A 12,158-nucleotide genomic window follows, 5' to 3' on the forward strand; every position below is an offset into this window, starting at 1 on the left:
AAAATGTTCAGGCTCTCTTAGAGCTTGCTTTGTAAAGTCTGTGCACTGGTTGATATAATTTGACTTTAACCTTGGACCATAAGAATCCAGGTCTGATACAGAATTTCAGCACAGAACAGATTATAAACATTTTTGGAGGGAGTATGTGGCATGACAATGCTGCCTTTTTTTTTTTTTTTCTCTTGCTTTAGTAGCTATTTTGGGGGAGGTGGTTGCAAGAATGGGTGGTTTTCTTTTAGGCAGCCAGTGATTGTGTTCTGGCATCATTTGTGTCAAGTAGATGCAGATAAAATGGGGCTGAGATTCAAAATGGTTATTTTCCAGAAGAACATCTAAGTGCATTTATTAATTCTTTCAGGCCAGCAAGTCAGCTTTATGTTCTTTAAAAAAAAATTTTTTTTCTAGCTTTATGCTCTGTGATAGCAACTAGAGCAGCGGTTCTCAACCTGTGGGTCGCGACCCTTTCACAGGGGTCGCCTAAGACCATCAGAAAACACATATATAATTACATATTGTTTTTGTGATTAATCACTATGCTTTAATTATGTTCAATTTGTAACAATGAAATTGGGGGTCACCACAACAAGAGGAACTGTATTAAAGGGTCGCAGCATTAGGAAGGTTGAGAACCACTGAACTAGAGAGTAATGCTTGTTATCTGAAGATTATATTGGTCCTTTGATCTGAATGGCTATTGTTACCGAATTGTTTTTCCCCCCACAGTGCCTTGTGTTGAAGGAGGAGCCTCTGCCATAATGCCAGTTGATGAATACTGGCTGTGTTTACCAGCCTCTCATGTTAGACCTTTTGTACAGACCGTCAGGGTGATGCAGACTTGTCCCCACTGTTGCTGGTTTCCAGGTGTTCTGCCTTGCATCCCTGGGCCATCATGTGTACCTGCTATGCTGCCAAGGGGCAGCCACAGTGCTGCGCCTCCCCCTCCTCCTCCTCTTCCTCCGCCATCACCACCACCTTCCTCTATTGCACCCCCTTCCACATCCCAAGCTTCCTGTTCTACTGACCCCAAGCTCAGCCTTTCACCCTCAACATCTGAGGTAGGCAGGAGAAAAATGTAAAGTCTAGGCTGGTAAGTTTGGGGGCTTTTTTTGTATTAAGGTTAAAACTTGATTTTTAAAAAATATTTTTTATTATGCTTAACTTTTATTTAACTTTTCCAGTTATTATCCCATATTAGCACAGATTTTTATTTTAATGAACGGTAATATTAAGTATATCACCAAAAACTGTATTTAAATCTAATGTGAAATGGTAAATAATGTGTATAAAAACCAGGGGAATGAACTTTTTAAAATTAAAAGTCCAGCCCTGACCAGTTTGGCTCAGTGGCTAGAGCGTCGGCCTGTGGACTAAAGAGTCCCAGGTTCGATTCTGGTCAAGGGCATGCACGTTGGTTGTGGGCATGTCCCCAGTAGGGGGTGTGCAGGAGGCAGCTGATGGATGTTTCTCTCTCATGGATGTTTCTAACTCTTTATCCCTCTCCCTTCCTCTCTGTAAAAAATCAATAAAATATATATATATAAAAAATTAAAAGTCCAACAATTATATTATAAAGACTGTTATGTGCCAAGTATATGGAATCTAAATACCGAATACAATACAGGAGGCTTCATGTATTGGTAGATTAAATAAATGAGCTTTATAGAGTTGTGTATTTTTATTTATTTACCCCCCACCCCTCCTTTTTTATTCAAAATGCCTTGCAGAATTAGGGACTTTTCCATTTATGTCAATTGATGATTTATTTCTGAATTTCTAGATTTTATGCCTTACCTAAACAATATAGAAAAGTCTTAAGTATTTGGCTAATCTGTTTCAATGGCTAGTCACCAGTCCACTATCTTCATCTGAGACCCTAGCCCACACATTATTGTACCTTTGACTTGAAAATAAAGATGATTGACAAATTGTATTGATGATTCTATTAAAAACATACAGTACAAATGTTTAAAAACCCAATTTAAAACCTAGTTTAAAAATTCTGGGATATGCCCTAGTTGGTTTGGCTTAGTGCAGTGGTCGGCAAACTCATTAGTCAACAGAGCCAAATATCAACAGGACAACGATTGAAATTTCTTTTGAGAGCCAAATTTTTTAAACTTAAACTATATAGGTAGGTACATTGTTATTAACTTAATTAGGGTACTCCTAAGGCTTAGGAAGAGCCACACTCAAGGGGCCAAAGAGCCACATGTGGCTCGCGAGCCGCAGTTTGCCGACCACGGGCTTAGTGGATAGAGCACTGGCCTGTGGACTGAAGGGTCCCAGGTTCGATTCTGGTCAAGGGCACATGCCCAAGTTGTGGGTTCGGTCCCCAGTGAGGGGGCATGCAGGAGGCAGCCAATTAATGATTCTCATCATTGATGTTTCTGTCTCTTTCCCTCTCTGAAATCAATAAAAATATATTTTTTAAAAAAGAACAATCCTGAGTTGCTTCTTCAATATTAAAAAAAAAAGTTCTAGGATAAAAGGACGGATCAAATTTAATTTAGGCCTAAATTGATTTTGTTGGGCCATCAGCACCTTACTTATGTGACACTTCGAGGAGCTATCTGTGGTGTGAGAAGATTGAATGTTTCATTTGTGTGCTGTAATATAAATGAAACATTTTTTCTTTGAAAAACTCCTTTTGCTTTTCTTTAAAGAAAGGTTTTTCACAAAACTCTTCAGACATTGCTGCTTATAAGTTAAATTATTTTCCCTTTCATTGTTTTTGTTCTTTAGGCTTATCAAGAGGGCAGACTTCAAAAGCTACTAAAAATGAATGGCTCTGAGGATCTTCCCGGGACCTACGACTATGATCTCATCATCATTGGAGGGGGCTCAGGAGGACTGGCAGCTGCTAAGGCAAGTCTTTTTATGTGTTATGTGGGTTACAACAGTTCTCCAGATTCTCTGTGGAATTTGAGCCACTTTGTGACATTTTGCACATTAACTTGGGTAGGACATGTTAAGGGGACCACTTTATAAGTCATTTTTCCAGCTTGAACTAAATGTTCTTTATTTTTTTAAAAAGATACTTGTATTGATTTCAGAGTGAGGAAGGGAGAGGGGGAGAGAGAGAGAGATAGAGACAGCAATGATGACAGAGAATCATTGATTGGCTGTCTCCTGCACGCATGCACGCATGCGCGCGCGCACACACACACACACACACACACACACACTGATGATCAAGCCCGCAAACTGGCATGTGCGCTGACCTGGAATTGAATTGTGACCTCCTGGTTCATAGGTTGATGCTCAACCACTGAGCCACGCTGACCGGGCTGAACGATATGTTCTTTACATAAAAGTACTGGACTTAGTATTGTTGGGATGCATTTTTATTCATTTTAAGTTTGGTTGATTTTTCAAAGATAATAAGGGTGTTGTGTGGAAATGGTTTGAAATTAAATATATTTCTTATTCTTAATAAATATTTATTTTTTTTTCACTTTGATGTTCCTATTCACAACTCCTCCTCCACAATAGAAAGGTGGAGAGTGGTTAGATTTCTTAAACTCAGTAAAAATGATTTGCCTCTTGTGTATATACTGTGAGCTAAGAGAATAACCACTAACACTGGCCTGGGGTGGCCGGTAGAGGATTACAGGTAAGAGAGGTCAGAGTGAGGCTCCTAGCCCTGAGTTGAGATTCATTTGCCATGTGTGAAGGGACCCTTGGAACTGTCATTCTTGCTGAAGAGGTTCTTTTAAAAGATGAGGTGCTTATACTCCTTGTAGCTTGTGGTGAATCAGTAAAGGTAGATTCAAAGGAAGCTGCCCAGTATTGGAATAGGCCAATACCTGGTATTAAGTAGTGCTTTGCTATAAATGACTAAGGCCTAGTACTGTGTATATGTATTTTACTGGTGTGATGGTGGTTTTGGAGGACACATAGACTCAGTATTTTCAAATAACCCTTGGAGGTCTAGTTGCCAATACACAAAGCTTATTCTCTGAGAAAGGTAAAGGATGCTCTTCAAAATGAACTTTTGACTGTCACCACTCCCCTAAAATAGATTGGGAAATCTTATAGATCTCAACTTTTTCATTGGCTCCTCACATTAGTAAATCTGACAATTTTAAAGGAAAAACTTCTCCAATATTCTGCCTAGAAACAAAACTTAAAAGTACTTTAAAAAAGATTATAAGATACTAGAGGCCTGGTGCACAAAAATTTGTGCACTCGGGGGGGAGAGGGGGTCCCTCAGCCCGGCCTGTGCCCTCTCGCAGTCTGGGACCCCTCGGGAGATAACAACCTGCTGGCTTAGGCCTGCTTCCGGGTGGCAGAGGGCAGGCCCAATCCCTAGGTGCAGCCCCTGGTCAGACTCAGAGCAGGGCCGATTGGGGAGTTGGGGCGCCGCCCCCTGTCATGCACAGCGCAGGGCGGATCGGGAGGTTGCGATGCCACCCCTAGTCACGCTCAGGGTAGGGCCGATTGGGGGGTTGGGGCACCGCCCCTTGTCACACTCAAGGCAGGGTCGATAGGAAAGTTGCAGCGCCACCCCCTGTCACTCACAGAGCAGGGCCCATCACGGGGGTTGGGGCTCCATACCCTGTCACACACAGAGCAGGGTCGATCAGGGGTTTGGGGAGCTCCCCCCTGTCATGCACAGAACAGGGCCGATCAGGGGGTTGAGGAGCTCCCCCCTGTCACTCACAGAGTAGGGCCAATAGGGGAGTTGGGGCGCTGCACCCTGTCACACACAGAGCAGGGCCGATCAGGGGGTTGGGGCGCCACCACTGTCACACTCAGGGCAGGGCCGATGGGGAGTTTATGGCTCTACCCTGTCACACACAGAGCAGGGCCCATGGGGGGGGGGGGGGGGATTGGGGCGCCGCCCTCTATCACCCACAGAGCAGGGCCGATCAGGGGGTTGGGGTGCCGCCCTCTATCACCCACAGAGCAGGGCCGATCAGGGGGTTGGGGCGCTGCCCCCTGTCACGCTGATCCCGGTGCGGGGAGGCCTCACGGCTCCACTGATCCCGCCCGGCAGAGTCACAGATCCAGGTCCCAGACCGCAGACAGCCTTGCCTGCTGCCGCCTGCCTTCAGTATGCAAATTAGCGGCCATCTTGTTGCTTCAGGGTGGGGTCCACACTGGGGTGCCTGGCCAGTCTGGGTGAGGGGCTGAGGGCCGTTTTCAGGCTGGCGGGCAACTGAAGCTCCAAACCTCTCCTTTTTTTCTTTTCTTTTTATTCTGGCATTTATTTATCTTCTATGGCTGTCACTGGAGCTGAGAGCCGGCTTTCTCTCTGAGGCTCGGCTGAAAGCAGGTTTCTGGCCTTTGTTTTCTGTATTCGAAACAATGTTGCGACTCCAGCTCTGAGATCCCCGCTGACTGACAGGAGTTTTCTGGGGTTTTGTTTATCTTCTATAAATGTTACAGTGTTTCCAACTGAAGCTCAGAAGCCGGCAAGGCAGGCGGGGAACATTGGAGTCCTCTGTCACTGAAGGAAGCAAGCCTCCCTGTTTGCATCAGCTGCCTGGCTGCCCGCCGTCATCTTGGCTGACAGTTAATTTGCATATCTCCCTGATTAGCCAATGGGAAGGATAGCGGTTGTACACTAATTACCATGTTTCTCTTTTATTAGTGTAGATAGGCTGGATCAAGGGTTATAGATTATCAGTAAGTCTGTTTTACTGGCTACTTAGCACTTGCTTTGAAATGGTCATATGTTTTCCAGGTTATCTCTTAATTTGTTACTGTTTGAGTGGAATTATGTAAGAGGATGCTAAGATTTCCAGCTGATGGACAATTTTATAACTAATTTGTTCTTAAAGCCAGTTATAGGATTATCTAAATATTGCTTAATTTTTTTCTTGAAATAGCACTAATTTTGGTATATGAAATTCCCAGGTATTAATAACTGGTGTTGCTTTAGGCATTGTAGCCTAATAAAAATAGCATGGATTTTTTAACATCCCATTTCCAGTCTGTCTGGAAATGGACATGTTAAGGTATGGGGGGGAAAGCTGTGTTCCCTTTGTGCTTTGGGGGGTTTGAGCTGTGATCTTGCAGTACATCATCCATTTTTATGAGACTAGCAATAACCTGGAAGTTGTTTTTATTATTTACATTTTTAATGGATAAAATCACTTTTCTAACTCATTTTAATAATTTTATTTTCTAGGAGGCAGCCAAATATAACAAGAAGGTGATGGTCCTGGATTTTGTCACTCCAACTCCTCTTGGAACTAAATGGGGTAAGTTTTTAAAATATTTTAGAAGTGAATATTTGCAGGAGCAGGTTTTTCCTTGGTATTGGTTTAAATGGCTCCTAAAATCCAATTATAAAATAAAAAATTAAACAAACAACCAGCCCTGGCTGGTGTGGCTCAGTTTGTTGGAGCATCATCCATCCTGTACACCATAAGGTGGAGAGTTCAATTCCTGGTCAGGGCACATACTCAGATTGTGGATTCAGTCCCTGGTCAGGATGTGTGGGAGGCAACCAGTCCATATTTTTCTCTCACATTGATGTTTTTCTCTCTCCCTTCCTCTCAAATCAATTAAACAAAACAAACCCCAAAACATGTACCTCTTTTACTTATGCTATGTTAAAATGGAATCCAGTTAAATGTTGAAAATTTAGATTCCTGGAAGTTAAGATCATACAAAACTTTATCCACAACTTTTATGATGATTTAAAGCTAACTTATACCATTTTGTTCATCTCCCCACCTGCCTACATTTTACTCTCATGGAGACAGCTATCACCATGTTTTAAGCTCAAACATGCTAATCTTTTTTTTTTTTTTTTTTTATGAATTCTTTTGTGAGAATCAGCAAAAGCTAAAGACCACACCATCTCTTCTTTAAAACATGCTCATATATTGAGGCCTGCGCAGGTCCCAACCTGACTGTGGTTTGGAGTTGCTATCTGCCTCATAAAGTAAAGTAGAGGATTTGTCTTCTGGGAGGACTAAGTCGTCTTCTCCTTTGAAAAAGCCTCTCACATAGTTGGTTTTGGCATCTTTTAGGAATAGAAGGGCAAGTATTGAGGCCTCAGGAGTCTGGGTTTTCATTTGAGGTAGAAAGAGAAGATAGTGGTTAGAGCTAGAAAGTCGAGAGTGGGGTATAGTTATTTCCAGAATATGTCACTGTTAACCCAGCCTGGGCTTCATGATAGTCATAGAGATGGATTCCTTAATAATAAAATAGTAGTAAAAATGCAGTTTATAAAATGCTCATATACAACATATTTTATATGTAGTTTCAGGCCCACTACAGTTCAATTATGCTCAGTTTCACAACCCCTTTATCAGGTAGTTCTGCTCATAGATTCAATGGCAAGTATGGGTTGTGCACAAAGTAAAATTTCAATTTCTGGCATCTCTATCAGCAGGCAATTAATTTTGAATCTTTGCAGTATGTGGACATTTGCTCATTTTTGTGTTTTCTGATGTCTGTGTTTGGTATATAAGGCTATCTGAACTTAGAAATATCACAAGACTTAGGGATAAACTTGTCTAAACAGTATTGGCTACATTAAGCAAATAGACTGTGGTTCATAGACTAGTAATAATTGTGGATCTTTTTCTTTGAAGGATTGTAAAGCAGGTTGTGAACTGATTTCTCAATGTTGTTGCAGGTCTCGGAGGAACATGTGTGAATGTGGGATGCATACCGAAGAAGCTGATGCACCAAGCAGCTTTGTTAGGACAAGCCGTGCGAGACTCTCGGAACTATGGATGGAATGTTGAGGAGAAAGGTATGGGGGGGAAAGCTGTGTTCCCTTTGTGCTTTGGGGGGTTTGAGCTGTGATCTTGCAGTACATCATCCATTTTTATGAGACTAGCAATAACCTGGAAGTTGTTTTTATTATTTACATTTTTAATGGATAAAATCACTACAGTTATCCTGTGTCAGGTGGTGACATAGCTGTTATGGTAAGAACAGATATTGTACTTAGAGTTTCTTTCTTTACTAGAAAACCAGAATTCTTTCAAAGAAATCATAGAGAATTTCATAGAGGAGTACAAATTACATTTACTTTCCTTTGAAGCTGTTACATTTTTCTCAGTTTAAAGAAGTCTGTTTCATGAGCTGATATTTTTGGGGTGGAGGATGGTTAGTCTTTTTCAGATTAAAAGTATTTGGAGCCCGGTCAGTGCTGCTCAGTGGTTGAGCATTGACCCATGAACTAACACAGTGGTTCTCAACCTTCCTAATACTGCAACCCTTTAATACAGTTCCTCATGTTGCGGTGACCCCCAACCATAAAATTATTTTCGTTGCTACCTCGTAACTGTAATTTTGCTACTGTTATGAATCGTAATGTAAATATCTGATATGCAGGATGTATTTTCATTGTTACAAATTGATCATAATTAAAGCATAGTGATTAATCACAAAAACAATATGTAATTATATATGTGTTTTCCAATGGTCTTAGGCGACCCCTGTGAAAGGGTCGTTCGACCCCCAAAGGGGTTGCGACCCACAGGTTGAGAACCGCTGAACTAACAGGTCGCTGGTTTGATTCCTGGTCAGGGCACATGCCCAGGTTGCAGGCTTCATCCCCAGTAGGTGGCCGTGCAGAAGGCAGCCAGTTGATGATGTTTCTCTCTCATCGATGTTTCTATTTCTTTGTGCCTCTCACTTTGTCTCTAAAAGTCAATAAAGGCATATTTAAAAAAAAAAGTATTTAGAGTACCCTAGAAAAGTTGAAGAGGAATTTGTTGACTTTATCTGGTAGGAGAATAACATGAGGTCTGGCACAGCTTCATGGCTAATTAATGACCTAGGTCACTAAGTCCTTAAAGAATAAAACTCTAGCCCCTATCTGATTTTAGCTTTGAGATCTATGGGTTATGGGATATTTGAGGGACATCTTTCATCCAGAAGCTGGGGTAAGTTATTTTGTGGCTTTTTTTGGAGTTTTAATTAATAGGTGATTATTTCTTTAAAAAGGCCTACATACATGCTTTGAAAAACTTTGCTTCCACTCAAACTAGTCAGGCTTCCTTTATTGATGCTTTTCTTTCTCATTTAAAATTAACTTTTTTGATCCCCGGCATCTCCACCAAAAAAATAAATAAATAAATAAATAAAATAAAATTAACTTTTTTCCCAAGTCTGGAATCTTAGAAAATCAGTTATTTCAAAAGTTTTCCTGGGGTCATATCTCTTCCTCAGACCTTAGAAGGCTACTTTCTGGGTTTTTGGGATCTTAAAAACATAAGAGATAAGTATAGGCCTCTGCTGAATGTAAATTTTATTAATAGGGCCAACTGAATATTATTTTAATAGATTCAGTAATCAGGTGGGTGGTGAAATATAACTTGGTAAATTTGGTAAGTATTCTTTCCAGCAAAAGAATGTCTCTGTCATTGTTATGTAATAACTAGAGGCCCATTGCATGAAATTCGTGCACAGGGATGGGGGTGTGTGTCCCCCCTCAGCCCAGCCTGCACCCTCTCCAATCCAGGACATCCCTCTCACAATCTGGGACCACTGGCTCCTAACTGCTCACCTGCCTGCCTGATGGCCTCTAACTGCCCCCCCCCTGCCAGCCTGATCACCTCTAACCGCCTCTGCCTGCTGGCCTGATTGCCCCTAACTGCTCCCCTGCCGGTCTGGTCACCCCAACTGTCCCGCCTGCTGACCTGGTCATCCCTAACTGCCTTCCCCCCGTCCCCCCCACCCCCCCGCCGGCCTGGTTGCCCCCAACTGCCCCCCCTGCAGGCCTGGTTGCCCCACACAGCCTGCTGTTCAGTCGTTTGGTCGTCCCTCACTAACACCCCTGCCAGCCTGGTCGCCCCATGCAACCTGCTGTTTGGTCATCTGTCCGGTTGTTTCGGTTGTGACGGCCCCTGGCTTTTTATATATTAGGATAATAAGCATTGGCTATTTTTTTATGTTGAATTTATTTCTAAATTATATAATAAGGAAATAATAAACGCACTGCAACGGGGGTAATAAAAGCCACTACAAGCATAGCCCACATCCGTGCAGCAAAAGCTCCCTGAATTTCATGGGAGTTTTAAAACTTAATTCAAGGTTTCTTTATTTGTCTATCCTTACAAAAATTATTTATCCAACCAATTTAAGTTTTACCACTTTTGTGTTTCCTCCCCCTTTCCATATTTTAAAGTAGAAATATATAGTTTTCTATTTTTATACCTTATACCTCTTGTATTTGTCAGCCACAAAAGCAATCTCTGTCTTTGTAGTTAAACCCCTTCACTCTCCCCAAGTTGAAGCCTGGTGGTTTGCTTATTGTTATCTTCAGCTTTTCTCATTAAGCTGAAGCAGACAGTGGCCTAGCTGTGAGAACCAGAGGCAGGCTTTGTAGGAGTGGCCTATCAGGATCCACTGAGGGAGCAGTAATTACTCCCCTCCTTTTTGTGTTTAAAATGATTGTGGTAAAGAATTAGTGGATTTAGACAAATGTTTGTCATCTGATCTTAGAGGAAGAAGGAAACTTAGAGATGTAATTTTCAGATGAGAATCCCCTAGAGACTGCTGATTCATTTTCCTAACAGATAAAGCGAGGAGGCTTATTTTGCATTTTTCTTATAGAAACAGATCTAATTGTGTGTCCTTGAACAAAGAACAGTGCTCAGTTTTCTGGGAAGAGTCTTCTCTGACACTGAAAATAGTTTGGTGAGGGAGGACAGGGACACCTGAGTCTGCCCAGTGACAGGGGAGTGACACCTACGGGACGCAGCCTGTGATCTGACATTTCCCTGAAGCTCCAAATGGAGAATGTACAGAAAGCAATTAAGGCCTTAAAAAAAATTACTTGAGCTCCGTTATGTAAATTGGATGAATTGGTCCTTTCTGGAAGATTTATGGGCTTTGTATTTTCTAAGATTTCCCTATTTGAATTCTCCTATGCTTAAGAATTAAGTGTATCTTTAAAATATTAAATATTTGGAAAGCTTTAGAATCCCATTGTCAATACAAAGAAAGCAAGTTCATTGGTTTGTATTTGGGGGCTTGCAGTTTGGGATAGATTCTCCTACCACACACCTGTCTTTTCACATACACTGTCTGCGTTTGCCACTGGGTTAGTGTGTAGCCTTGGGCAGGCCATTTGTCCTTCTTGGGTTACAACTGGTAGACCAGGCCAGTGGAATTGGGAGGCCTAGGAGAAATGCTGGGGCCCTGCCGGCAGATGGGTGAGTGTGGGGATGTGAAGTATCCAAGTAATATTTGGGAATGCAGTGCATTTATTAGTTCCTTATTATACAATTTAGAAATTTTTATCCATTGAAGGTGGTGGATTTAGGCATTATTAGAAGACAGGGCAGCCCTGGAGAACTGGGGTTCAGGAATGTTATGACCAATAGTCCAACAAGGATCCAGTGACCACTATTAGTATGTAAAGTAGGAATTTGGGTTTTACAAGACCAGAAACTCAGTTCCCAGACTGGAATGCAAGGTCAGGACATAGGAGCAGCTAGAGTGCCCTGATGCTAAATCCCAAACTGGTGGGTGGAACTTTTAAAATCCTTCTGCCTGATCAAAATCACACTATAGAGACTGGGGATGGATGGTGGTTGGCTATCCCCTTATCAGAGGATGAAGGAGCTCTGGTAGAAAAGGGGGTTTGAGAAGTTTGGGAATCGGGGGATCTGACGGCAACAATGGAAGGCTGACTGAGATTGGATCTGGTCTAATCATTGAATTTGGATTTCTGTCATTGAAATAACAATTTGTTGGTGCTGTTATTTACTCTCAACTATGTCTTCTTTTAGAATATGGTATCTGCTATAGGATTAGCAGAGTATAGTTCACTTAGTAGTTCTACAACTGTAAAGTTTCAGAAGTGAATCTTCCCTTTAATCTAGTCCACTGTTTCTTTACGGGGGTGTTAATGGCATTGGTGTTAATGGCACTGGCACTTTGTTGGCCAGACAGCTCTTAGTTGTAAGGAACTGTAGTGAAGGATGTTTAGCATTACTGGCCCTTGGGCATCCCTAAATCACTGTAACTAAGCCAAAATCACCACTAATAAAATGCTGGGGTTTGCTTAAATATCCTAGTTTTTTTTTTTTTTTTAAAGAGAGGTAGCCTGGCCAGTGTTGCTCAGTGGTTGAGCATGGACCTATGAACCAGAAGGTCTTGGTTCAATCAGGGCACATACCTGGTTTTGTGGGCTTGATCCTAGTAGGGGCCCTGCAAGAGGCAGCCTATCAATGATT

At 42.0% G+C, this 12,158-nt stretch overlaps 1 protein-coding gene across 2 annotated transcripts in view; it reads left to right on the top strand.

Annotated features, from left to right (window-relative positions):
• TXNRD1 (thioredoxin reductase 1) overlaps positions 1–12,158 on the top strand; it is a 63,211-nt gene that overhangs the window by 18,217 nt on the left and 32,836 nt on the right. For both annotated transcript variants that reach the window (XM_070410944.1, XM_070410943.1), the window contains exons 2-4: positions 2,743–2,865; positions 6,137–6,209; positions 7,598–7,717. In XM_070410944.1, the coding sequence (XP_070267045.1) occupies positions 2,779–2,865; positions 6,137–6,209; positions 7,598–7,717 (280 nt within the window). In that variant the 5' untranslated portion in view covers positions 2,743–2,778. The remainder of the gene's footprint in view (positions 1–2,742; positions 2,866–6,136; positions 6,210–7,597; positions 7,718–12,158) is intronic.

This window comes from Myotis yumanensis, unplaced genomic scaffold (genome assembly GCF_028538775.1).
Source record: "Myotis yumanensis isolate MYYU_CA2020_CCGP unplaced genomic scaffold, mMyoYum1.0.hap1 SCAF_3, whole genome shotgun sequence".
Classification (NCBI taxonomy): domain Eukaryota; kingdom Metazoa; phylum Chordata; class Mammalia; order Chiroptera; family Vespertilionidae; genus Myotis; species Myotis yumanensis.